Below are 26,254 nucleotides of genomic sequence, written 5' to 3'. Positions count from 1 at the left end.
TTTGCATTTGTTCCCGACACTCAGCCAGTCTGCCAGTCAGTCAGTCAGTCAGTCTCTCTCTCTCTCTCTCTCCAACCTCTCCAGTCTCTCCCAGCCAAAACCTTTCCCTCACGCTGGCATCCTTTTTCGCTGTCTTCCCTTTTCCATTCCTCCGCGCGCCCGCCCGCCTCGCCTTTGTCCCCACCACTTCCGACAGCAGCGCAGCGCAGCGCCCACCGACCCAGACCCAACCCAACCAACCCCATTGTGTTTCTCACCCTCGCGACCGCGTCTTGGCCAAACCGGCGACCCAACCTCCCGGACAATCCCATCTCATCCTCCCGCCCCCTCCTTGTTGTAACCTCGACTCGGCCACTGCCAGCAAGCACTTGACCACTACCAAACATTTCATTCCCACGGCATCGCGACCTTCACGACTACCGTAGCTTCAAGCCCAGGCACCGCGACCTGCTCCACATTTTGACATCTAGCCAGTCTGATTCGATCAGCGCGATCGTCGCCCTCCGTCGTCGCCTCCCATAGGGTCCCGTAGGGCTGTGCTGCATGCATCGCGACTCATGAACGGGGATCCAAGCACTACCGCCGCCTCTTCTGGCGCGTCCCTTACTGGCCTGCAATCGCAATCGCACTCACTTACCCAGCCGCCGCGGTCGCAGTCGCAGTCGCAGTCGCAGTCGCAACCGCCATCAACGTCGTCATACCCGTCCTCTTCCCTCCCCCTGACCACCTCGAGTCGCACCAGTCCCTTCGCGCCCACCACCCTTGCGCCAACAACCCTCTCCACAACCTACACGAGCTCGAACGTGATCGCGCCTCCGGCCTCATCATCCATGGCAGCCGTCTACTACCAACCGCATCAGCCCATCGGCCCACCCCTCTCGGCAGCGACACCATCGCATCCATCGTCATTCGCGCAATCCTTCGAGAGGGATGCGCCAAACCCCATCGGAACCCGTCAGCCCGCCGTTGACCATGCCGTCCTCGTCCAACGATTGCCTCCTGAGACCACCGAGCAGAACCTGCGGGTCATGTGCATATTCTCCGACGAACTGCTGGACGTCAACATGCTTGGCGTGACAGCAGAGCCCGATGGCGACTACTGCTCCGCTGTCCTCCGGTTCAAGTCCTTCGACGGCGCCCAAGAGGCACAGACTATACTGAACGGGAAGAAGGGAATGCGTGTCGACCACCTCGGCCTCAGAGGACCTGTTACTGGTGACAGGAACAAGTCCGGTCCATCCAGCGGGGCATCTTCGACAACCTCTCCCGGGACCGCCGCGACACAGCCGCCACGTTTCGATGGCACGTTCTCGCCGCTTGAGAAGACCTCGCCCTCGATCAACGGCAACTACGTCACCAGCGACTTCCCCGGTGCGAAGCCCAATTACAATTACAAGAACTTCTTCTCGCCACAGTCGCCCATCGGAAATCATCTTAGCGAGCAGCCTCGCAACACTGGCAAGAGCCTGATCAATGATGCCACCGACGACGACGACGACACCGGAGACATCCTCCAACTTCCTCGCGCTTTCGGAGAGAACGGTTCTGTGCCAGCCCAGCGCCGAGCGACTGCCCCCCAGATCCCCATAATGGAGAGAATGGGGTCCCTGTCCCTCAACACAGGCCCGCCGAATGGAGCGCCCGCGTCTCAGCGCGGGCATGGACAGCCCAGCACGTATCAGCCGCACTCGGCCCACCCGAACACCATGTCCCCTACAGCTTTGAACGGTACCAACGGGCATTATCAGACGGGCCCGGTACAATGGCGCACGCACGTTCCGCCTCCTGCGAACCCTGCCGACATGAACCCCCCTTGCAACACCCTCTACGTTGGCAACCTGCCCATGGGCAGCTCAGAGGACGAGCTTAAGGGCATATTTTCCAGGCAGCGCGGTTACAAGCGATTGTGTTTCCCGGGCAAAGGCGAACGGACCCATGTGCTTTGTCGAGTTCGACGACATTTCCTGCGCCACAAGGGCACTCCATGACCTGTATGGGTATCCGCTCACCACCAGTGTGAAGGGTGGCATCCGACTGAGCTTTTCAAAAAATCCTCTTGGTGTCCGAACCCCTCAGCCCCCTGGGCAGGGCCCATCGGGACCTCTAGCCGGGCCCAACGGGCTCATGAATCACTCGACGAACGGGTTTGCATCCGCCGGGCCTCCTCCTGGACTCGCCGCGCCACCAGGCCTCAACGGGAGCCGTACGACCGGGCCGTACCCTGCTTCTGCCGTGCAGAATAGTTCGAATCCGAGCTCATCTTATCCGCCTTCGACCATGCCTAATGGGTCGAGCGCGTTCGGCAACAGTGGCGGTGCACCTAGCTACGGAGGGAATGCGTGGGGCTCTAACAGCTACTTTACCTCTGCGCCGATTGCTGCGCCCAACGGCATCACCTCTCCTCCACCGATGGCTGGGGCCCCCAACGGATCTGCCGGCTTCAACACGTACAGACGGGGCCAATTCTAGTGGCCATGGACCCAGGCCATGCGCTAATTTCTGGTCACCTACTTGCTCATCTCGTCCTGTCTTCTTGAGGTTTTCACATTATATCTGTTGTCTTTGAACGTATGTTGGTTTTTGTTTGCGGCTTTGCATTGGCACGGGCTGCACTTTATTGGATTGCGCATTCACCGCCGCGCCGTCCCGTTGACGCACGTCTTCTCACAACACATCACATGATTCCCCCCCTGCAATTTAGCAAGCACAACATGGAAGGAGTTAACAGGGTTTCTTTTTCTCTACATGTTACTCAGGACGAGTGCTGTGGGTCTGACTTCAGATTACACGGACATGATGAACGACTAGAAGGGGTCCCTGGCTCCTGGGCTTTCATCAAGACACTCGGTATTGGGCGGTCAGGCGCATTTGGAGAAAGGGGAGCCGACTACGACACCATCACCCAGCAGCGTGTACCGGCGCCATCTACAGCATGGACAGAGTCACGTTGTGCCTTCGGAGACGATGCATTTTCATAGAGCAGGGTATGGAGTTTTGCTTCGGGTTTCGCATTCTGGGATGGTTTGGTGCACAACACCGTACGCGTGCGCACACGCACACGCGCTTCCGTACACATGTACGCAGCTGCGGCTTCGATTCGAATCTTTGAGGCACGGCGAGTACCGCAGATCGGCAACGAGACACTGTCGGTGCGGGAGACGACATGACGGGGAAACCTGCACGATAAAAGGAAGCGAAAAGCATTCTAAATACTATGGCATCATCATCATTCGTTCATTTATCAAAAGCAAGGAAAAGAGTCGTGGGAGGTTGGGTCTCAACTCATCATAATCTCTCAGGAAACGTCTCATCACATTGCTCGGCGCGGGGGGGAAAACGCATCTTGCAACTCAGCAACTACTACACATCTATCTTGGCGCCACCATCCGCAAAGTCCAGGCCTCGCATGGCCGGGGCCATACCACCGCGGATTATTCCAACTTTTCATTATACCCCGTTTCCCTTTCGATTCTTTCCGACTGGTTTGAAAGCCCTCCAGACGGGGCCTTCGGTTGCGTCGGTAGCCGACTTTGTGCACAACCAACTGTACACGCATTTCCCAGGCGCTATAATACAACGACGACTTGGTTCGGGAGCGATGCCGCTGCAGACCTTTGCAGAAGTGAGGCAGGACCCGGTGGAAGTGTTGGCAACGAGGGCCACCGAAGGTCCGTCTGGGTGACGAGAAAAGCAGCGAGAGCGAATTGTCGGATCTTATTTCCTATCCCTATTACTTTTTTTCTTCCCCTTTCATGGTGCGGACTTCTCTTTTCCATCATTCAGATTACCGGACAAATCACCACATACCCCCTCCTTGGAAGAAAGAGCGTCTGGGATCACGTGTAGCGAAAAGGGCGTTTTTCTCTTTTTTTTTAAAACCCATCTTTCATCAAAGACGGGTCGGGAGCATTGGGGCTGCTTCAGACGGTGGAGCCTTGCCAGCGCAGGATGTCAACATGGGGAGGGTTGGTCTTTTGAGTGTTAGCTTGGGTGTTCTTCATGTAATTTGGTCGAGCGAGGAGGATGAGCGCGATCTTGGACACTGGGACGGGAGAGCAAGGGCAGGAGGGTTGGACATGAAGCGTCCCCACGCCAACCCCATCGTTTTCGAACGCCCGCTCGCCTGTCAGCCTTCAGAAGCCAACCAACCAGCCAGCTCGGCTTTTAATCTCGTGTCTCTCTTCACACACCGATCCCAAGTTCTGGTACGAAAATTATAGCTTTTATCACTTTCTATAGACGGGGCGGGAGGGCTATGTTTTCCTCTTTATTCTGCTTCTTTACTGTTCGTCCTGAGCGCGAGTAAAGAATCGAATCGAATGTTACGTTGGTTCTGTTCACACACGCGCGCGAGATTGCCTCGTGATGTCTATCGCTGTGCTTGCGTGAAGCTTGGGCCCGGCCTGTGAGCTTTCTCGAGCTCCATCTCGAATGCCAAACGTTCGATGTCGTCGCTCAGATGCCGCCATCGTGATCCTTGCCGCCTACAACCTACCTACCTTGGGCCAGTACGGGTCCTCTCACCGGGCAAGAACCAGATCATGGTTCTCGTCTTGGCCCGGCTGCTCGCCCTTGACTATCTGGACAGTCACGACGATGTTTCGGTGGTCTCGATACACGCGGTATGAGTGAAGGTGGCGGGTAGTGAGGCGAATTTCGACGGAGGAGCCCCCAGCGTCGGATTATACATGAGTGGAGGAGCTAGGGTCACGGCCAAATAGAGCAGAAGGTCTGCACGACGGCGACGAGATTTCGTGAATTTTCGACATCCTTGTGGGTCCGTGATCGTTCCAGGCTACGCGTCTGTCACTCGTTGAATCCAAAGGATGTCATGAAGTCGGTCGGGGTGGAGGATGGAACTCTGGTCACTGCGGCACAGGAAGTGCCTGTGTATAGCAGAAGACAGTACCCATGTTGAATTATTTTTTTTATCGTCCTGCCTAAGTGCAGGTGTTGCTATGTGGGACAGTTTGGCAACATGGTTGATACATCATCACTGCATGCTTCCCATCCAAGTAGGTTTAATCAAGAACAGCAACCTGTCGGCCAGTGCCCACCAGCTAGCGGCTGCCGTCATCCCCCACCCCATCCCGCATCACACCGTAGCAGGCTCGCCGTATTAGTCCCCAAGAGGAAGGAGGTCGTGGTCGTACAAAATGCATAGGCTGGGCGGGCCCGGCAGTCCCCTGCCCTCTGTGCCGCGGCAGCAGTCGTGGGAAGAACCAGTCCAACCCGCAGGCCAGATCAGGCGTGGACGTGTCCCGGTCCGCCGTGCTGGGACCTGTCACGTCCCCTTTCTGTCCCGGGCTCGACGGCGGCGGCAGCAGCAGCAAAGAACGACCAAGCCCACCCGGCGACACACGTGCATCAGTTTATTTCTCCTGCGTGTGTGTCTCGCTTCTCTCTCTCTCTCTCTCTCTCTCTCTGTCTGTCTGTCTGTCTGTCTGTGTCAGTCTCTCATTCTGTCCTTCCCTCCTTCCTTCCTTCCTCTTCCTCCCATGTCTCCACCTCGGCTGTAACCCCGACAGGGCACACAGACACCACCGGCGAACGCCCTTGGCGACGCACGCAGCCGGCAGGAAGGAGCAAGAGGGCAGGCGGGCCTGCAGGCCTGATGGGTTCGTCCCAGGCGGTATGTGGGTCCTTCCTTCCTTCTCCCACGTGGGTGGGCCGCCCGCGGAAGGGGCGGCATGCGGGTCCCCCTTGCCTCTTATTATCCCCTGCTGCTTACTGCCAAGCGGATTTATGTGGGATTACACAACAAACCTCCTGCAGCATGAGCCGAGTTGAAAAGGTGACAAATCCAACAGCATCATCGTCACCCTCCTGTGCGACGTCCGCAGGGCCTCGCTGCACAGATACTTGTCGCAGGGTTGCGTTTCCGGGCCATGCCGCTTCATCCTCAATGGGCGGCCGCCGAGCGAAGGGGGCACGCAAAGAGCGACGGTCGCCGGACCTCACAGCACACGATACTATTTTGTCCCCCTTGTTCCTGGCTCGGGAATAAGGCAGCGCTTGCATCGGTGAAGGGTTGGAAAGACGCGCTAAATAACCGTACTCCATAGAAGGCGCACATCTTCGGGGCTGGTATCCGGGTGTGGCCCTCGCGTGCCGAGGATAGCGTTCGGCCCTTGGGAAAAAGCGGATCCCCCTTTCCCACGTTTCTTGATCCTCGGCCGGTTCTTCCCTCGGCTCGGGGCGACGGCATCCTGGGTGCTTGCCCATGTCGTGACGGACTGGACAGTAGATCATGGCCTGGTTGACATGTGCAACCGCGTCGCCCGCGAAGTGTCCTGTGGCTCCCCTGCGACGGGATCGTGAGCTGGAAGTGACACGGGTGATGACCAAGAACAACCACGAGATCATACTGCAGGCTTCATCAACTATCATTATCAACACCAGAGTACAGTAGATAGACCGCCAAAGCCAAAGAGAAAAAGAACCAAGCGCTTTTGAAACCCAAGCGCCAGAGCCATAAATCATCAGATCCCGCTTTTTTATCCCTCAACACCTTGCCGAATCCATTGTTGCCTTGAAAATATCCTGTTGCCTGTCCCAACCAAGCCGTAACCTCTCAGAAGTCAAACCTGAGCACCTGGCCGTTGTCCTTGAACGCCGACGTGAGCTGGGCCACCGCCATCGCCTTCGGGCCAAACCACTGCAGAAAAGGTCACGTCAGCCGCCTGCCCCATGCAAGATGAAAACCACACACAAGTCCTTGTAACGTGAAAACCAGAAAAAGAGAAAAAGAAGGGGCAAAGCAACTCACAGGCGGCGCAGTCTCCCGCGATATCTCCCCCTTGACGCCCATAAACTCATACCACCGCACCTCATCCCTCAGCCTCAGCTTCTCGTGGAACCCAAGCACCTCCCGCGCGTCGTCGACCCCCCACTGGAACCTGGACCCGCTGGGCTTGAGCACGTTGGCGCGCTTGGTGTGCGACACGGCCAGGCTGCCCACGGTATCGAAGACGAGCTGCCCCTGCCCGAAGTAGTCCAGCAGCCCCCGGATGACGGCCTCGGCCTCGCCGGGGGAGAGGTAGGGAAATAGGCCCTCGGCCACGACGAGCGTCGGGCGGTCCGCGGGTATGTCGCTGTACCACCTCCCCTCGGTCACATTAAGCGTGCGCAGCGAGTAATCCCCCACCGGCCGCAGCCCGACCCCGTCCGCCTCGTCCTCGTCCTCGTCCACCACGTTTTCCGCGCCCCCCATCATCAGCCTCTCCCTCAGGTTCGCGACGAGCGGGCGGTCCACGTCGACCCACCTCACCAGCTCCCCGTCCCGGCCCACCCGCCTGTCGCGGCTGTCGAGCCCGCACGCGAGGTGCAGCACCGTGACCCGGCGCCCGGGCCACGAGGCGAGGAACTCCCTCGTCCAGCCGTCGATCCGCGCCGCCCTCCCCGCGACATATGCGACCCACCGCGGGTCCGTCCCGTACGCGCCCTCGAGCCACCCGACGTCCTCGAGGCGCGCGAGGACGGCGCCCGCGCGGCGGCAGCCCAGGGCTGGTGTGCGGGACTGCGCGTCGAGGGACTTCCAGAAGAGTGTGATGAGGAGGGTCTGCTCCACCTCCTGCAGCGTGACCTTCTCGCGCCGCCGCTGCGCGCGGGAGGACGAGGTGGTGCTCGCGACGGACCCCGGCGCGGAGGCCACGGAGCCGCTGCGGTCGGAGCCCCGTGAGAGCTCCGTCGACCTGGAGCCGCGCCGGGAGTCTGGCGAGCGGATGTCGGTGATGGGTGTGTACCCTGGCATTCTTCTCGTGTGGGTAGGAGGGGCGGGTGGATCTGCGGCAGGATATATCGTCCGGGTGGGGATGTATATCTCCGTGGATGATTATTATCCTTTGGTTCTCCGCAAGAAAAGACTTTGAAACGAGTGACTTGAATTCAAGAGAACTGAGGGAGAAAAGAAAAAGGCCACTCCCACCGTCGCCAGGTGAGGTGAGCTCGGCTGTTGGGTTCTCCTTTATGTGCAGCAACCCAACAGCAGTTTGCCCCGGTGGGTCAACTCGACACGGCACTAGAGCTTTTTGTCCTGCGCCCTCTCGCCCCCCAGGCATCGTGGATCCCCCATCCGACGGACGATCACCATGCTTCCGCGCGGTCTAGATCGCTCCAAGTCGCGGCTGCCTGACCGAGGCTCCGTCCTGGGCCCCCTTTGCCTGAGAGGAACGGCGCTGCTGGGGACGTGGGCCCGCGACCCACTGGAATAAGTGGTCATCCTGTTCGTATATATAACATGTCAGCTTTTTTTTTTTTTTTTTTTTTTCCTCTTTTTTTTTTTGACTCTCTCTCGTTTCTTGCAACGCTAGGTGACAGGGGCGGGATTATGTCCCGATGGTTTGTGTATGGGATTTGACATTGCAATCGGGACACGCAGCTCCTCTCTTTTCATATGTTGATCATTTCGTACAGACGCTGGTACAGAGCCGGGAGGGACACAAACCCCCAGCCGAGACAGAACAAGCCTTCCCGTATATACATGTGGGCGACAACAAACAAACAAAAAAGAGTATTATGCTCATGTCTGGATTAGATATGTGACGTCAGAAAGGGCCGTCCCACACTCAACAACAACGTTCCCACGCCTCGCCGTCCTGGCCATGCCTCATCCCCAGCCCCGGACAAAAAAAAAGAACATCCAATCAGTCGCCCATAACGCCAGTCTGGCTTAGCAGCATCGCAAGAAGCAAGGAAAACGTGGACAAAATAAAAGACGCGCGGGTCCGATTACCCGTTGATGATCCGAACCCATGATTTTGAATACAGTGAAAGCATCGCCAAATGAAACCAGGATAAAGATGCGTGTATGTGTGTGTTGGTTGTGTTGAGAACAACCGCTCGCCCAGATGCCGGCTTCGCCAAGGCTGGACTTCTCCCCAGCTGCCAGATACCCAATCGTTGATCCAGATGGGTCTCGGGGCTGAGTGATGATAGAATTGTAGCAGACAAGAAAGAAGAGATTCGAGTCACCCTTGGACATGAACGCGGTCAGCCAATGCTACTAGTAAGGCGGCCTGCTGACGTTCCCCAGGCTTCCCTCTCCCACCCGCGAGTCGATCCCCTTGAGCAGCGACTGCAGGTCCATGGTCGGCAGCGCCTCATCCCGGGAGTGGATGCTGCTCCAAGTCGACGACCGGACCGTGTCCCCGCCCCTGCTCTTGACGCTCCGCTGCTTCGGGGCCTTGAGCGGCGGCAGGGAGTGTGGTGAGCTGAATTCGAGTGATGCCGCGTAGTCTTTCGTCGCGGTCTGCGGTGCAGGATGCGAGGCCCCCGCGAAGTCAGAGGGCAAGGGCGGAACGGGCGGTACCCCCTCGCTGTCCTCCTCGTCGTCAATAATCGGCGCGGATTCGCTCGGGGGGTTGGAATTCAGCGGGCCCAGGGAAGCACCGTCCGATCCCTTGCGCTCGCGTGACATGGACCGGGATCGCATATGCACGGGTGAGCAACCGTCGGTCTGCCCACTTTGCGACTGTGCGGTGGCAGGTGGTGGGTTGAAAGACATCTCCGAGGTTGACATGTCGTAGCTAACGAGGCTGTCTTCGCTACTGCTGACATCGCGTGCGCCGGCTGTCAGAGGCGGGGCGGGCATCTCGCCAGAGAGGATCTTCTTCATCTGGCTGACGGATGTGGTGCCCTCCTCCGGGGTCGAAATCCCGTCAGGGTTGCGCGAGAGACCGCTGCGGACACTACTCTTCCGCGCCCTCGTCTGCAATGGCGCAAGCATACGTCCCCCATCCGGCGCGGGCTGGGACCGTGGCCGCACATCGTGGTTGCTACCGGCAGGCGTGTGCTGGCCCCCGTCCTTATGCCCGTTCGCCAGCGCGCCATTAAGACCGAGGCGGTTGCGGTGGGTCCCGTTCGTCCCGGCGCGAGAGCCGTTGAGCGAGGCCGACTTGCTGGCAGCCTGGACCGTTGCTATGGCTGATTCGCGGGACCAGTCGAACAGCATCGCCTCCTTGAAGCTGGACGGGATCTCCCTCTCATTGTGTGTCGGCGAAATCATGCTCCCCGCAGAGCCGAGGATGGGCTGGGAGAACGTACGTCCAGGTGACCCAGCCGGGCTGGTGGGTGGCGAGAGTGTGGCCTCCTGGTAGCTCGTGCAGATGCAGTCAACGAGCGACAAGCGGTCGTCGAAAGGAAGCAGTGCCTCGGACTCGGCCTCTTGCTGCGATATCTTAGATTGCTGCGAGACCACGCCCGGCATCCCGATCTTCTCCAGGGGTGGCGCTGGAACCTGCACGCCGTCAACCCACAGTTGCTTGGTCCTCCGTCGGATAATCTCGTTCTGGATTGCGCGTCCGACAAAGGAAGCGTCGAAATCGAATTTCTCCGTCAACACCCAGAAGTAGCCATGGCACAGACTCCCCAGGCGCACCTTCTGTAGTGGCGTTTCGGCATCCTGGATGTCTTCTTGCAGTCGGAATACCATAGGCAGGCCAAAACGGACCGCGTTGACTCCCAGGCGGTTCACAAGCTTCGTAAGCAGTACATGAAGGAGAACGACGTCCGAATCGAAGTCCAGATACTGCAGGGCATTGTCGTAGATGGCTATGTGCAGAAGATGCAGGAACTTGCTCTTAAACTTCTTGGACGGTCGTTCGCGGTAAGAGGCAGCTGACCGTGCCCGTCGGGCGTCCGTTGGCGTGGCAGGCTCAGGTTGCAGGCCGGATCGCAGGTCGTCTTTCGCGATCAGGTCTGTCTTTCTCGTCTCTCGGTCCAGCCACGTCAGAAGCGCGTCCACGTAAGCCTTTCGGACCTCCCCATCTGCGTCCTTGAGCAGCCACTGTGTGCCCTCCCACTTCTCAACGGGCACCGGGTACCTGGACAAGCTGATACTACCGCTCATTTTCACTTTCGGATTAGCAATCTTCAGGATGCCCTTCACTGCCTTCAGAGCTGTGAGCTTCGCAATCGTGAGGAAGAAAGGCGACTCCGAATGCTGGTCATCCGATGCTTTCGTGTCGGTGTCAGTTTGCTCGCCCTGAGCCGTCGAGTTCGCCGTGGGCGCGTTCTTGGATGGCTTCAGCCGAAGCAGTAGGGCCGAGACCATGTCGATGATCTGTTCGTTGTAGTAGACATGGGTTGCCAGATCCCCCATCGTCTGTTGTATGCGCCCCAGTAGCTCCTTGCGCGCCCCGCCCGTCGGGTCGCCCGGCATCTGCACCAGCCGCTTCATGTGTTGCACAAGGCCCAGCATTATATCCATCACACTCAATCCTATCAAGTTCACGTCCGACCGGAGAAGGGACCCAATCATGGCCGTCAGCACGATATGCTGCCGCAGGGTCTCCTCCTTGAGCTGTATCTGGATCATGGTGTCCATAGCAGTGACCAGGATCACGTATCGCTCCTGCATGGGCGCCCACCGGGAGACAAGTCCAAACAAATGTATCGCCCACCCGCTGTCCTGACCGTTGCTCGTCCTGACCACCGTCTCGTCCTGATGAACCCGCTCCTCGATGAACTTCAACAAGGCCGTGGTCGCCGTGTGCATTTGCTGTCTGTTGGGCACGACGAAGATCTGCTTCAGGCACTGGATGGCCAGGACGCCCGTCTCCTCCTCGGCCAACTTGTCGACATCGCCCGCCGTGCCTGACAGGGCTATGGGATTCGGGTCTCCGCCGGTCTCGGTGGTGCGCACCGTCGCGTTACTGTTCCTCCGCTTGAGCAGATGATCCGTGTTCACCTTCTCCTCCATGTTGGCCCGCTGCAGCAACACGTCCAGGAACCCCTCGTTGTCAGTCCACAGGTTCTCCAGGATCATGGGCACTATGACCTCGAGCTGCCGCCCGGCAACAGAGGATAGAGCATCCGAAGAGGCGATGCTCTTGATGGCCTCCAGGCCCGCGTTCCTCCATCGTACGGCAACCGGCTTGCTGGTCTGATTCTTGCCCTGTTGCTCCCGTGTCGAGGCCAGAGCCGCGTACTGTTGAATCACAGCCTCGTACTGGCGGAGGTAGGCTTGATCGGCAAATAGGGAGGAGGCGTCGTGGTTCGCACAGAAGGCGTCGAAGGTGGGCAGTGAGGACTCGACCAGAGTTATGTCATTTGACCGTAGGATCAGATCCAAGATCTTGAGCACAAATCTGGCGAATAGGGGCAGGTCCTTTGGGCTCTTCTCGATCAAGGCCTCGAGGATCTGGAGCGTGACCTGGACATTGCTATATGCAGGATCTATGTCAGTTTCGTGTCTATGTGCATGCGTGCATGAGTGCCTGCTCGACGCTGGAAACATACCCAATGCGCTGGTGCCAGACATCGCTGGCGGTCTTCTTCTCGAGGAACTCGCCGACCTTGTTGATCTTTGTCTTGCGGGAGATGAGGTAGAACAGCAAGTAGCTCAGCTCGCTCGAGTTTGGCTTGACGCCTATGGTGGTCTTGTTGGTGCGCGGGTAGCACTTGAGCACGAGGACCTGGTGCTTGGGGCGACACTTTTGCTGGATGGACTGCATTGCGCCGACGGCTGGGGCAAGCTACCCGATCGAGCTCGAGTGCTGGGAGAGTAGGGGCGTCCTCGCTACCCTTGACCAGCCACCGTGGCCTCGGTGGGCTTATTCGTCGCTGGGCTGCTCGCGTATAAGGCGTGTGCGTGGGTGGTGGTGGACCGGATACGAGGGCGGAATGCACGGCGCGTCAGGACAGGATGCTAGGGGTGGAAGGCAGAGGAAAAGGAGTGACAGAGCAGGGACATGAAGGAGGGTGAGGAAGAAAAAAGAGGACGAAGGGACAAGGGAGCTGGATTATCGCGGCGTGGAAGCGGAGGTTGTATCACCATCTGGAGGGAATTATAGGGAAAATGGGCCTCCCCGTACCGCAATAGCAGGCAATCTTACTGTCACGGGCAGGTTGGAGCTGGAATTGCGGATGGAGCAGCATCAAATCTGATTTCTGGGATCTTGGGAGGCACAGACCGCTGGCGAGGCTAGGCTCTCGGGCTTGCACGGGCCACGTCATTCCAGGAGGCCGTGGCAGGACCGGGTGCTGCTTTCTGGGGGGAGCTGGAAAAGTGACTAATTCTCCGAGCTGATCTCGCATTTCTGTATTTACACTATTTTATTCCAGCATTTCGCCCCTGCATCATCAACAGCCGGTCGCCCTCAGACTCGCGCTCGCCCTTGGCTTCTTCCTCGCCGCACCGACAGACCGGTCGCAGTGCCGCTCTGGTCAGCTACAGATAGCTATCTACTGCCGCGTCTCATGCTCGATCTGGGTCCGGCTGACTGCCTGACCCTCTGACGGCCTGACTGCACAAGCTCCCACCTGCCGCTTATTGTTCTTATTTCAGGAGAAGGATCTGGTGGCACAGCAGAGAAGACCGCAAACGACGTCACACCCGGATTTGTTGGGGATTCTGGGAACGGCGACTAGCAAACTCACAGTCTACACAAGCACATGCCACCAATCCTGTCGAAGCGCGGCCCAAGAAGCGAACCATGTTGCCTGACTATCAACCATGTGGGCAACAGAATACCCAGCCTAGCACGTCTAGGTAGTCCAAATGGTGGTGTCCAAAAAGATGAATGGCGGGCAGAGAGCGAAGCTTTCCCCAAAAAGCTACTTCCGTCACTGGCTCGCAACCAGGGCAGCCAGGATCAGCTCTCCCGGCCGGGAAACAATCGTCATGAGCTAGCGACCATCTCCATCTCCAGATGGAGCTGCATGTCTTGGTCCTCACCTCCAGAGGACAAGACACGTATTAATCCAGCCACTCAGCCCACTGCAGCCCAGAAAGTCGGTGCTACTGTGGTCAACCCCACAGTAGGGTGACAGCATCATCGTCACCTCCCATTGCTAGGTACCTAGCCGGCACTAGCTCAAGCCAGCTGTGGCCCAGAACTTTGCTCCAGACCAGCATTCCCGATATGTGGGACTACCTGGGTGCCTGGGTACCCATCTATCTGGTCTGCCTACCTCTACGATCCTCCCTCTTCCCAGTAAACCCCCTTCCCCTCTCCACCCCGGACCTGGAACAAATGCAGGTCCTTTTCTGAGTTGAGTGAGTGAAGGGTAAGTGAAAGGGTGATCAATTTTCACGCGCCGTGGTTCGACTTGCCCATGGGCAGTAGCCGAGGCGCACATGCCAACCAGGCCGTTGGCGCCGGCCACAGTGACGACCGTGTTTGACTTATCGCATGTCTCCCGGCGTTCCGGAGAAAGGACATCTCGGGGCTATGAGGTGGGTCGTTAAGTACATCGAATGTCTCGCGTGGGTAACATGACTTTCTGACCTATATATATTACCATAGAGGGAATCTGCAGACCTTGTCCTAATATTTATCGGCCCCGAGGGCTTTTAGCCGCAAGCTTCGCACGGCAACGTACGCCCCGTGCCGCCGCCGGCCAACCTGTCAGCGGACCCTCTCAACTGACCCCGGTGGAGGAGCATCGCCGCCCTGGACGACTTTTGTTGGTATACCTGCGCGTTCAGTCCACATCGTGTCTGCAGCATTCGGAGATATTCTGCATTATTTCTCTATGGCTATATTGGCCCCAACTGTCACAACCCACTTCGGTCAGCTGGGTTGTTGATCCATAGCTACCTTATCAGGCATCCTGACCACTGCTGGGCTACAGGTGTCCGGCCCAGGTGAATGGAATACACATGTGTGCAATCAGTGTGTAAATGTGCATGGGTCCTGTGATTGTGTCACCCGGCTCATCCGTCATAGTATAAAAAAGACCGTACAAGGGTCTGTAGGTTCTAAGTTCGATCATTACGGCCCCGCTGCGGCCCCACTGCGGCCTCTGACTGTCCACGAATTTGTGTTTAAGCACCACTAGCAAAGCTGGCCAGGGGATATGGAACAGTTTCACGGGGAATAAATCCAGGTAGAAGCAACTCTAATACGTTGGAGGACCGCATGTCAATAGATGATGGGATTTGACCCTAACCAACGTCCACTTCCCTCCTGCAATTGTATCAAGCTTGCTTCCGCTCCGTCACGACTCGCCAAGACCATCATGAATCCACCTGATAGCAGACGCACTCAGCAACAGCAGGCCCCGAGAAAGGGCAGACGTCTGCGCGCCGCTCGTGCCTGTGAGAGGTCCCGTATCAAGAAGTACAAATGTGACGAGGAGCTGCCGTGCTGCCACTGTGCAAGTAAGTTGTCGAATAATAATTGACACTCCTGGAACTCGCCAAATGCGGATAGGGTATTCCGGATGCCTTGTATGGATGGCAGATTGTCTCTGCCAACTCCCCTCTGTCCAGACCCTCTGTCCAGAGTGCCAGCTAATAGGCTGCTAATAACGACCCATTGACGAATTAGAAGCCGCTATGCAGTCTGTATATCAGAACGGATCAGTCAGGCGGCATGATGACATGTCGTTAGAGTGAGTTACGAAGCTGCCACCAACTAGTACTACTCCTCCTAATGCACAAGACTTACGCTACAACACCACGACCACCATTCCGGATGTATACGTACCCTTGAATCACAAGTTCGCGACCTCCACGCCCAAGTGAATGCTGTCCGGGCCGCCCTGCCTCTCCATGGGTCTCCTGCTCCTGCTCCTAGTGAAGGTGCCTTCACCTCCGCAAATACAAATGTCGTCAATTCCGACACTTACCTCGGCGACGGAGAAAAGTCTTCTGTGGCCCAGCCTGGAGCAGCTTCGAGCTCGACCATGTCAGTGACGCATAGATGTCGGCGGGGACGAACAGTACGAGGACCTCGTGTCACCAGTCCAGGAGGAAGACACCGACGTCGACCGGCAAACCAAGGCGATCGAGTTCCACGATTTCCACATCGTCCATCGCCCTGCTCCGGGACCTTCAGATGTCCCTAGGCCGCCTATTTCAAGGTAGTCAGCAACAACAACCTGGAGTCTCTTTTGCACGACCCCGTGGTGGCGGTAGTAGCAGCGAGCAACGACAACAGCCTCTGCCCTTCTTGCCGGGCTCTGGCGACTCTCATGGGCGCTTCAACCTCGTGTCAGAGCTGCGTAACACGTCCTTCACCCCGCGGGCCGGCACCGAGGGCAACACGACGATGCAGCAAAGGAACCTCTACGTCAAGGAGGCACAGTACTTCATCGACGCCTACTTCCAGAACTTCCACTTCATCCACCCCTTCATCGACAAGGAAGTCTTCGGCCGGCGGGCGGCTGACATGTGGGCCGTCGGGGATCCGGCCAGTGACATGTGCTTCTTCTGCACGTATCTGGGCCTCATGTCCCTCGGGGCGCTCATCGGGGAGTGGGAGTGGGAGGAGGACCGCCTGGAGGGGCTGAACAGGTTCGAGTGGAGCCGCAAGTTGTTCGACGAGGCGCTGGCGAACTTGGCCGACTTGCATTTTCCTGCCAACTTGGACACTGTGCACTGCCTGTACCTGTGCGCCAAGGTCTGCCAGAACGAGCTCAACCACAACATGGCCTACTTGTACTCAGGCTTTGCCGTGCGCATCTGCCTCACGGCCGGGTTCAACCAGGACAACGGCGGTGGCGGATTTGGCACTACCAGCAGCAGCAGTCCATCCTCGTCACAGCAGATATCACGCACCTGGTGGGGCCTCTACTCCCTGGAGATGGAACTCAGCTTCGCCCTGGGCCGCCCGGATACTCTGGGGCTAGATGAATACCACGACCGGCCAATACCGCCCGTCGACGACTCCGAGTTCGCCATAATCCCCCTGATGGTGGATTTCGCGCGCATCGTGCGCCGCATCGCCATCGGCATCTACCACTCCCCCACGTCCTGGCAGCAGAGGATGGCCCGCGCGCATCAGGCCTGCCTGTCCTTCAACGTCATCATCATCTTCTTCTGGTGGGCTGGCTGCCCTGCGCCAGCCCAAGTGGTGTCGGCGCCAGAAGATCATCACCGAGATCCGCTACCACCATGTGAGGATGTCGCTGTTCCGGCCATTCCTGTCCATGCTGACGAGGAATAACTCTGGCACGCCGCCGCCTGCTGGTGTGGCCGAGGCCGTGGACAAGTGCATCGCCTCGGCGAAGCGGACCATAGAGGTCGTCCACGAGGCCATGATTGCCAACAGCTTCTTCCGCACGTGGTGGGACAACGCGATGCACATCCTCTTCGCGACGGCGGTGCTGCTCCTCTACATTAGCCGCGACGGGCAGCAGTCCCAGTGGTCGACTAATGTTGCCCCCCCAGGTGGATGTTGCGTGTGGAAATACTCGAGGCTATGGACGAGTGTATGGTGGCGAGGAAGTCGGCAAATATCATTCGGCATATGTTGGCGCAGGTCAAGGGCCAGCCGACGCCGATTCCGAAGACAACGGCCGAGTTTGATAATAACAGGAACGTTCAACCACATCTGGACGAGTCTATTGCGGCGGCGGATAATGAGGGCTCGGAATTCTTTATGAACGATGCTTTGGACTTTGTGAGAAGACCCTTTGCTTTGAGATCCAAATGTCATGTGGATCAGTTTTACTGCTGGGAGGGTTACTGACAGAAGACTCTCAACAGAATGTTGGCTCGAATTTCTTGTTTCCCAGCTATCTTTTTACCAACGACCTCTCTTCTGAGGGTTTGTGAGGTTACGGGAGGTATTAGAGAGTCTTGGATGATCGATATGGGATTCTAGAAAGAGGAAGGTCTTAATTCAGGGAGAGCCCACAACATATGAAATAAGCTTGTATAACATCCGCAAACCGTCATTCTTCACCTCTGTCGAAACATCGCTGATACCTCTCCTCATATCTGGTCCGCGGGAAACGTTGGACTCCCAACGTATTCTCCATTTCGAATCAGGATTGTATCGACCCCATCGTGAGAAGCCGCCACATAAATCACCTTGGTAAAGTGCGCGTTGCTGTGGTAGCTGAAACGCGAATGCCTCGGAACATCAACCGTGTCACCCGTGTACAGCTCAGCCGGGCGATGTCCCTCGACAGAAACACTAAGCCGGCCCTCCAGAACCGTAAACGAATTCCCAAACTCAAAGTTGGGCGAGTCATGCTTGTCCCCGATGATGTAAAACAACTTCTCAAAACCACCCGGGAACACCGTCTCGAACAGCTCCGTGTCATGGTCGATGACCTGCAGCGTGTGGTTCGTGTTTGGCGGGCACGACCCGAAGTCGTGCTGCGTCATGACCCGGGCCTGCTGCTCGGCTTCGCCTCCGCTCTGGGTCCACAGGTGGACTCTCCCCTTGATGGTAAAGAAGTTTTCATAGTGCTTCTTGTGTAGGTGGGGGTGGACGACCAGGTTTTTGGAGGGCGGCGCGTTAGTCCCGATGATGGTGAACTCGCCCCCGGAGAGTTGGTCGTGACGGGGAAGCGGAAGATTTGGTTGCCTGTGGCTACGGAGTGGGCAAGTGAGTTGCTGCGGATGAAGTAGGGTCTGGGGTGGTCCGGTGGCGTTGTGAGTTCTAGATCGAGGAGGTTGATGGTGTTAGTGGAGGAGAAGACAACGGGCTTGGTGGCGTCGTCTTGGTGCCTGCACCCGTTACCGAGGGGGCATGATGATAGCGAGAGTAAGGGAGAGAGGACCTTTTGTGGGGTAATCATGGTGAACGAAAGAGGAAGATGAGGATCGACGGAAGTTATTCAGACAGACGAGATACAACGCGAGTACAGACGTCCCAGTTTTGGTGAAAGCTCTAGAGAACGTCTCATCAGCGCGTGGACAAGCGCTTTCGGCGTAGGAAGGGCTATTAGAAGGTCCAAACAGTGACAGAGAGGATCCATCAGTACGGCGGTCAAAATGGCAACAGTCTAGCGTCTCGTCGTCGGAATCCGGCGCCGGTCAGATGTTCAATGTTGGCTCAGGGAAAGCAGAAGTTCCATAGTACCCCCTCTACAGCTATCGTCCCGTAGTGTGTGCGAATGCCAAGTGAATGTTGTTTTGTCCTGCCAGAGGCGTATGGCCTGCCTCGGACTTGCCGAGACACGTCAAATCGATCTGTGTTGGATCAGACAAAGTTCGTAGAGCTCGGGAATCCCGAGACCTATGCACAATCCTTCCCTTCCGAGGAAGTCAGCTCATCTTCACGCCTGTGGTTGGGGAGATCCAAAAATATTGATCAGACCGGAACGTCTATAGTTCACAAAGAGCGGGTCAAAAACGGTCTAATTAAATCTGCACTACGCAGCTTGTAAGAGATGTGAGAGATCCATTCGTCTCAGGAGTCTCAATAATTCTTCACCATGGCCTTTGGCAGGAAGCAGTTGCAATGGGCCATAGCCTATGGCGCGGAAATACTCAGGGGTTGTTTCCCTGGCATGGCGTCCTTCGAGGAAACCACTGCTGCCAACTTCGAGTCTCCCATCACTTGTACCGAAGGCTCTCTGAGCAGTCTATTGCCAGACGGCACTAGACTGTTGCTTTCCCAAAAGTTGGAAGACAATTCTACCTTCCATGTCCCCGAGTCCGAGATCGCCTACACGCAATCGCCTTCGGGTCTGAAGGCCCTGTGTGCGCTCCAGGTAGAGGTGACGGGCGATAATGACTCCAAGTACAGCTTTGGCTTGTTCTTACCTGAAATATGGAATGGCAGGTTTCTGTAAGTTGAGAAAAGGGTGTCTTCAACAACAATGGTGATAAACATACGGCCCGTATGTTGACATCTGCAGTGGTGTTGGAAATGGTGCATTCGCTGGGGGTGTGAACTGGGCCGATATGGTGAGTCGCCAAAGTCAGAAAACCCATTTTGTCATGGTCTATAGCCACTATGGCTCAAAAATTTGTTCATGATGGATCATGACATGAAGCCAAGGCAGCAGGGGCTCAGTATGGATTTGCCAGCATGTCCACAGACACCGGCCACCACTCAGGCTTCCAAGACGGCTCCTGGGCCTGGCGAAACCCGGACGCAATCGACAACTGGGGCCACAAAGCAATGCATGGCTCCGTCCAGGCAGCAAAGAGCATCGTCAGGGCCTTCTACGGCAGCAACGACAAGAAAGCGGATACATCGTCCACTTGAGCAGCTACTACAGCGGCTGCTCCACAGGCGGGCGCCAGGGCCTGAAGGAGGCGCAGGAGTACCCTGACGACTTTGACGGAATCCTCGCCGGTGCACCAGCCTGGTGGTCGACACGCCTCCACCCGTTCAACCTCGTGGCGGGAGTATTCAACTTGCCTGTGGAGGCTGCGCATCATATCCCGCCTGAGATGTTCCCATTCATTACAGCCGAAACTTTGCGACAGTGTGACCCTCAGGACGGAGTGATTGATAACATCATCTCTTCTCCCGAGACTTGCTTGCTGCAGCTCGAGACTCTTCTATGTGGCCCAAAGTCTGATGCAAGTAAGTGCCTGAAGGCGCCACAATTGGAGACGCTGCATCGGCTATATAACGACTGGACAGAGGCCAAGTCAACTTTCTTCTTTCCTCATTTGCTACCGGGCAGCGAGTGGGAGTGGAGAAAGCTGAGTGGTTCGGATAAACCCAACTCATTGGGTGTCGACTACGTTAAGTATTTCCTCAACTTTGGCCCGGATTGGGAATGGCAGGAGGGCTATAGTCCGAGTCTCCTTCGAGTTGCTGAGGAGATGGACCCGGGCAACGCGACGGCCGACATTTACGACTTGTCCCCTTTCTTTAAGCGAGGCGGGAAATTGCTACTGTACCATGGCCTCTCGGACCCAGGCATCCCCCCTGGGAGCACTCTGTACTTCTACAACCAAGTTGTGCAAACTCTTGTGCCTCGTGGTTTTGATGTGAGCGACCATTCTCGCGTCTTCTTCATTTCCGGGATGTTGTAAGTCATACAATCCCACTCGCCACTCTCTACGTGTCACCTTCTAACCACCACATCATAAGACACTGTCAAGGCGCTCCAGAATCCAACGATGCCCCGTGGTACTTCGCCGGCGCCAACCAGCCAGCAGCGCTCAAAGGTCCCGTCCCACATTCGGTGCCTGGCTCTGCCGACGCCAAACATGATGCCATGCTGGCCTTAATGGACTGGGTTGAGAAGGGCCGCGCCCCTACTGAGATCATTACAACGAAATGGGCTGACGATGGTCCTCGGCGCAGGGTCACCAGCCAGCGGCCGGCATGCATGTACCCACAGGTGGCCAAGTTCCAGAATAGCAGCGGCTCCAAGGGTAGTCGTGCTGATGTGAGGTCTCCTAAGAATTGGGCGTGCGAGAATCTGTGGGGTTAGGCTACCGAGATTCAACCAGAATGAGCACGGTTTGGTCTCATCTGCGTTCAAGATGGAGTGTGTGACACTGGAACCCGCGTGTTCATATACCTACCTAGGTAGTCTTCTGTAATTTTGCTTTCAATATTAATGGTGGTGATGTGTTTTAGGTGTGTTATCCAGAGGATAAAGCGGTGTCTTGCATCCATAATTAGCCAATAGTACTGCGGCCGTGACCCAGATTCTGGCCGTTGTCCTCTTTCCTGGTCCCAGAACTTCTGTCCGGCCTCCCGACTTCTGGCTTATGCGCTTAAATATAATCCCGCCCAATAGCATGAATTCCTTTATTCACCAATTGAATCACACATTAATGGCCAACAGATACTTAAGCAGGGTCGTCGAGGTGCCATTGTCTGGATTTACTACCTAGGTACCGAACTAAATGTGAGTCGAAGTGAGAGTTAAGTAACGGCAAACTGTTATCTATAATATTCCGCAGGATAGGCTTCAATCCACAGGAATGGAAGATTCTATTAAAAGCTTGATTGACCAACAAACCTTAGCTGCAATTCGGTAGTATTATCTACAGTGATAGATTAAATACCCGAAAACTCTGAGTTATCATAGTCTGGAGCAGCAGCAAGACGGCACCTAAGGTGTGACCTGCATAGAATGATGACGTCGGTCTTGGCTTGCTCCTCCGATGTATGACCTTGGCCCTGTTCCCAGGTGATAGCTTCGATCTTTTTATCAAGGCCACTCTCGCCTGGCTGAACAGTAAGAACGAGTCGGTAGTTCTCTGTGTTTGTCCAGGCCCGACGAATCGAGATATGACCACCCTGGCGCAGATCTTCTTCCGTTGGGACTTTGGCCGGCGGAGGCTCTGTCATTTCTGCATCCGGCTCTACCGTCTCGAGGTCTGCCAACAGCTGTTCATCTGTTGGCACTTCATCTAATGCCACCTCCCCTGTCAGCACCCCATTTGGCACCCCATTTGGCACCCCATTTGTCGTTGCAATCTTTTCAGCTGATAGCTCATTTGATAGCTCTTGATCCGTCAAAGGAATAAAGACCCATCTGTCATCCATACCCCGAGCGATTAAGCCGCATTTTAACTTAATGAAGTCTTCATCATTAAGAGGTAGACCCCAAGCTGCCGTTGCGGGTTTCTCAATAAGCTGCATCTGTAAAACGTGTCAGCAATAGGGTCGAAATACTTAACTCTAACTTAAGGTGGAACACCGACCTTTGAATCTGGGCTAGGCTGGTAAAGAGGAGTGCTGCTCGTTTACTCGAATTGTCTGAGAGGGGAAGCTGAACGGAGGAAGACGAAAGCCGAGGGTCAGGAATGAAATGGCTGATGTCGGCCAAGGTTTTGACTCGGCGCTGTGGTTGAAACACCGGTCGAACCAGAGGTTGCCGCCCTTGTAGGAAAGAAGGACAGATCACTTGTCTGCTGGTATTGGAAATGGGTGGTTTAAATAGTGTTGGATGGAAGGCAAACAGCTGTGCCGCTTCAACGCTTTGCTTTACTCAGGCGAGCAAGCGGGGCTTACTAAGGGGTGGGGCAGCAGGAGCGGCGTTGGTGAAAAGCCTGCAAATGAGCTTACACTGAATCCTGGCTGCCTTATTTATCTCCACCAACAACACAAATCTCGTGCAGCTGACTTGCCGTGCCACAGGGCCACCACTTTGGCCGCATACAACCATGCAGACCATGGTCTTGATTGGTTTAGCACCCCCGCCAGAATGCCCATAGAGTGGATTTGAGGCACAGTATCACTACTCAGTTTCCAGCGCAACGAGAATAACAACAAAACCCGCAATGTCAACTCCCAACAGCTGGTCAACCAGCGAGCGGGCAACCAACATCTGGGCTGCCAATGACAGGCCCACCCACAACAGGCTGGCTTTCACGGAGGGCCGCCGAGGCAGTGACAGCTGCGCTTGCCGCTCGCTGTCCCAGCAGCTTCCGTTCTCCTAGGGTATCCGAAACCTCTACTCGGTATATACCAGCCATACCGCTTTGTGTCCAAGTTTAAACAATCAACTATGAAGCCTGCTAATAGTCGGCCAGCATCTGATATCGCAAAGGAAATTCGACATGGTGACCGATGGGCCAGTCTCCTAGAAGCTTCCACCTTTCTTCAGGCTGGATATTGTTTAATGCGGTGGGCGAGGCGATGAGTACCAGGCGAATCATGTGCACACAGGGACGCGGCTCTGTTCCAATTTCTACAACCCAAGCCCGTGGCCTGGCTCGCTGCTTGTAGCCATAGTCGCCCCACGGATTCCGAGGGCGGCCCCCGCCCCCATTTGACGATAAAAATAACAGCATCTTCTGAACCCCCAACAGTATTCTCGTCTGGCTGAGAGGGTATGAAGTTATAAAAGTCGTTTTTCCGAGTCTACCAGACAGGAAGTTGAATATTCATTATTTAATTCATCATTCAATAAGCATCGAAATATTCCAAGACTCCTGCAGCATTCACGACCTTTCAAGAAAACCCTTAAACAACTTCAACTTTTTGGTTCAAAGATCCCCAAAGATCCCCATTCTCCAGAAATCTTTAGAAGATGTCCACCCTGCCAAACCCTATCTACCGAGCTGATCCCCGTGGCCCCGAGAAGATCCTAGCTGCTGGCGGCTTCAAGAGCTGGGGCTCAGATCAGACGATCACCATCATTGAGCACGTAAAGAAACTATACAACAAGCCGCATAGGCAGGGGCAAGACCCGTGGATCTCCACCTCAGGCAAGGCTTCAGTCGGTGAAGGACCAGTAGTTGATAAGCCCTGTTGGGTTTACGTCATCAACACAACCACTATCGCCTCAAGGTTCACCGAGGTTGCACCAGTCTTTGCGGCGGCGGGAGAGAAGTATGGCCATGCCAACGAAGAGGAATGGGCAGCATACCGCGAGATTCCTTTGGCATGCATCACTTCCTTTTACCAGATCAGGAAGGACGGTAAGCATTCAGCGTCCTTCACCTGGGCAAGCTGGGAAGCAGCCCAGAAGGCAAAAGCCGCAAAGCCAGCATCGGGATCAGGAAAGGGCTCGGGGTCGGGGTCGGGTTCCGGACCGAAAAAATGATCATATTTAAACACGCTACGGTAAGGAGATTCTCGTTGGGAAGGAATCGGGTACTCTGTTCAGTATGGAAGATGTCTCGGTCCCAGCACCTGTTGGGATCGAATAATCTTACGTAGTGAAGGGGAAGAGGCTGTCCAAGGATAATCGGCTGGACCGCATATTCTTTTGTTGAATCGACGGGAAGCAAAGGCCTGGGGACAATCGGCTGGACCGAATATTTCTGTGCGGGAAACAGATAGAATCAGGATAGAAACTAAGCAGCTTAATTAAGTGCTAAGTTATTTTATAAAGCTTCCCCCTTAATAATGTACAGCTTATCTAGAGCGGGACATACGCAAGAGACAAATTTCTTAGTGTTACTCAATGCAGTGGACTTCTGATCAATATCTCGTTTAGCTGAGGAAGAAGAGAGGCCGAGAATATCGAGGCTCATAGACGGCCAGTTGCGTTGCCTCCACTGGGCAGCCAACCATAAGAATGAAAGCCCGGACCGCGTCACAGATATTACAGATTATTCTTGGAGCACTGAAACGGAAGTTTGGCAGCCAAGCCCGCTTTCCGGCCCCGAAGCCAGAGTCCTGAGGTCGGGAAAGCGGCGGCTGAGCCACCGGGAACCCGGGGATAGGACTCTGAGTGTCGGGGATCACCGGTCATTGTGTGCCATGGACGGCGTGTGTTATGATCTAGAACAAGGCAAACACAGCATGGACGTAGCTGGGAATTCCTGAGGATAGTCGGCGCTTGGCCAGACTGACACATTAGTTCAGTAGCAAGTAAAGGGATACATTCCAGCGATAGATATTAAAGCCATGTGCAAAGCTTAATTTAGTAATATAAACTACATTAGGATAGCTATATAATGATGAGATAGCTTATTAAGATTAATAAATAGTGCATTCCCATATTATGCTTTTAAATATAACTTATACTTTCTTATATCTTATATGTCAGGGCCGTGGGGCTGATCGTGCGCAGGGGCCCTCTGGGCCCGTCTGGTTGGCTTATCTTATCAGCCCAACTGGCCTCCAAAACCACTTGGATCTGCCCTTTCGGCAATTCTTCCTTTTCCTTTCTTTTTTCTTAGGCAAACCTAGTTGTAAATCAACCATTCTTCACTGTCACATTATGCCCTTGTTGCCATTTGGACGTGAGGACCGTCTTAAATTTATTATAAATTTATTATAAAAGCGATAAATTTACCATAAAACTATAAATTTCTTATAAATTTATAGGTAATATTATGGTAAATGCTTAAGGCATTAATATTTATGAATTAAAACTAGCCCTTATTATTAACTAGCCTTAAAATAGGAATAATTAAGACATTATTATATTAACGATCAGAATTAACCATATACTATAAGGATCCCACCATAATAACGGTGTAGAATCTGACACTTACCTTACCTTACCTTTAGCATAGTTAGATTTTAACCTTGTGACTATTCTAGATATAGGGGCAGCTCAACACAAGGGATGAATATTCAGGTAGCCTTATGAAACGGTGACCAGCTTCCCCGTATGATCTCACTGCAAGGCCGACATATGCCTACCTCGGCATCTTTTGGTACGTGCCTACATAGAAGCATCTACAGTACTTTCATGTCATGCATATGAGCCCGCTCATGAGGCTCCTCGTATTCGGATTTACAACCAGGCGTATCCGCATTCATATGAACCCGAACTCGCGATAACGATAAGAAGCCACTGGCGGGTAGCTGGCCCATACCCAGGTACATTAGACTAGACCCTGAGGGACGAATTGAGGTACGAGTCAGTACTTGCGCTCAGCGGCAACTCATGTGCAGCGCAAAGTAGCTCACCGTCTCCCAAATTGCTGAAATGAGAACCAGAGCTAGCGCACGTCGACACTCGGCGCAGCAAGGGACCTGTCCAGCAGACCCCTGTAAACAGCCGTCTATCAGTCTGCATGGCACGCACGGGTAGAAAAGTTCCCAGTGCCACACCGCACAGCATTCCACTCATTTCTCCATGCAATTGTTGCGCTGTCCAGTCCCGCCTGTCTTCTTCCTGAACCCAATCGACCTGGTGCTTCACTATTCGACTGTATAGACTTTTTAATACTACTCAGTTCAAC

General features: G+C 55.4%; 7 protein-coding genes across 7 annotated transcripts; 4 read left to right on the top strand and 3 right to left on the bottom strand.

Moving 5' to 3' along the window:
• Positions 1–557: 557 nt before the first annotated feature.
• On the top strand, positions 558–2,469 carry INS49_003473 (uncharacterized protein; the record flags this gene model as incomplete). Its single annotated transcript, XM_043164267.1, has 2 exons — positions 558–1,906; positions 1,977–2,469. 2 exons carry the CDS (start codon positions 558–560, stop codon positions 2,467–2,469), a joined length of 1,842 nt encoding a protein of 613 aa, XP_043019032.1.
• Positions 2,470–6,574: 4,105 nt separating this feature from the next.
• INS49_003472 (uncharacterized protein) lies at positions 6,575–7,753 on the bottom strand (the record flags this gene model as incomplete). The annotated part of the gene is made up of 2 exons (XM_043164266.1): positions 6,575–6,658; positions 6,770–7,753. 2 exons carry the CDS (start codon positions 7,751–7,753, stop codon positions 6,575–6,577), a joined length of 1,068 nt encoding a protein of 355 aa, XP_043019031.1.
• Positions 7,754–9,004: 1,251 nt separating this feature from the next.
• INS49_003471 (uncharacterized protein) lies at positions 9,005–12,455 on the bottom strand (the record flags this gene model as incomplete). The annotated part of the gene is made up of 2 exons (XM_043164265.1): positions 9,005–12,164; positions 12,241–12,455. The coding sequence occupies 2 exons, from the start codon at positions 12,453–12,455 to the stop codon at positions 9,005–9,007; spliced, it is 3,375 nt and encodes a 1,124-aa protein (XP_043019030.1).
• Positions 12,456–14,964: 2,509 nt separating this feature from the next.
• INS49_003470 (uncharacterized protein) lies at positions 14,965–17,506 on the top strand (the record flags this gene model as incomplete). Its single annotated transcript, XM_043164264.1, has 6 exons — positions 14,965–15,106; positions 15,651–15,810; positions 15,869–16,771; positions 16,851–17,015; positions 17,120–17,351; positions 17,438–17,506. The coding sequence occupies 6 exons, from the start codon at positions 14,965–14,967 to the stop codon at positions 17,504–17,506; spliced, it is 1,671 nt and encodes a 556-aa protein (XP_043019029.1).
• Positions 17,507–17,665: 159 nt separating this feature from the next.
• Positions 17,666–18,480, bottom strand: INS49_003469 (uncharacterized protein; the record flags this gene model as incomplete). The annotated part of the gene is made up of 2 exons (XM_043164263.1): positions 17,666–18,217; positions 18,277–18,480. The coding sequence occupies 2 exons, from the start codon at positions 18,478–18,480 to the stop codon at positions 17,666–17,668; spliced, it is 756 nt and encodes a 251-aa protein (XP_043019028.1).
• A 639-nt stretch (positions 18,481–19,119) lies between these two features.
• INS49_003468 (uncharacterized protein) lies at positions 19,120–21,084 on the top strand (the record flags this gene model as incomplete). Its single annotated transcript, XM_043164262.1, has 6 exons — positions 19,120–19,475; positions 19,546–19,594; positions 19,689–19,888; positions 19,912–20,222; positions 20,283–20,676; positions 20,739–21,084. 6 exons carry the CDS (start codon positions 19,120–19,122, stop codon positions 21,082–21,084), a joined length of 1,656 nt encoding a protein of 551 aa, XP_043019027.1.
• Positions 21,085–23,640: 2,556 nt separating this feature from the next.
• INS49_003467 (uncharacterized protein) lies at positions 23,641–24,156 on the top strand (the record flags this gene model as incomplete). The annotated part of the gene is made up of 1 exon (XM_043164261.1): positions 23,641–24,156. The coding sequence occupies one exon, from the start codon at positions 23,641–23,643 to the stop codon at positions 24,154–24,156; it is 516 nt and encodes a 171-aa protein (XP_043019026.1).
• Between the last annotated feature and the right edge of the window lie 2,098 nt (positions 24,157–26,254).

Source organism: Diaporthe citri (assembly GCF_014595645.1).
Source record: "Diaporthe citri strain NFHF-8-4 chromosome Unknown scaffold_10, whole genome shotgun sequence".
NCBI classification, from domain to species: domain Eukaryota; kingdom Fungi; phylum Ascomycota; class Sordariomycetes; order Diaporthales; family Diaporthaceae; genus Diaporthe; species Diaporthe citri.
Note: the sequence above shows the minus strand (reverse complement) of the source record. Positions and strands in the feature narration are given on the sequence as shown.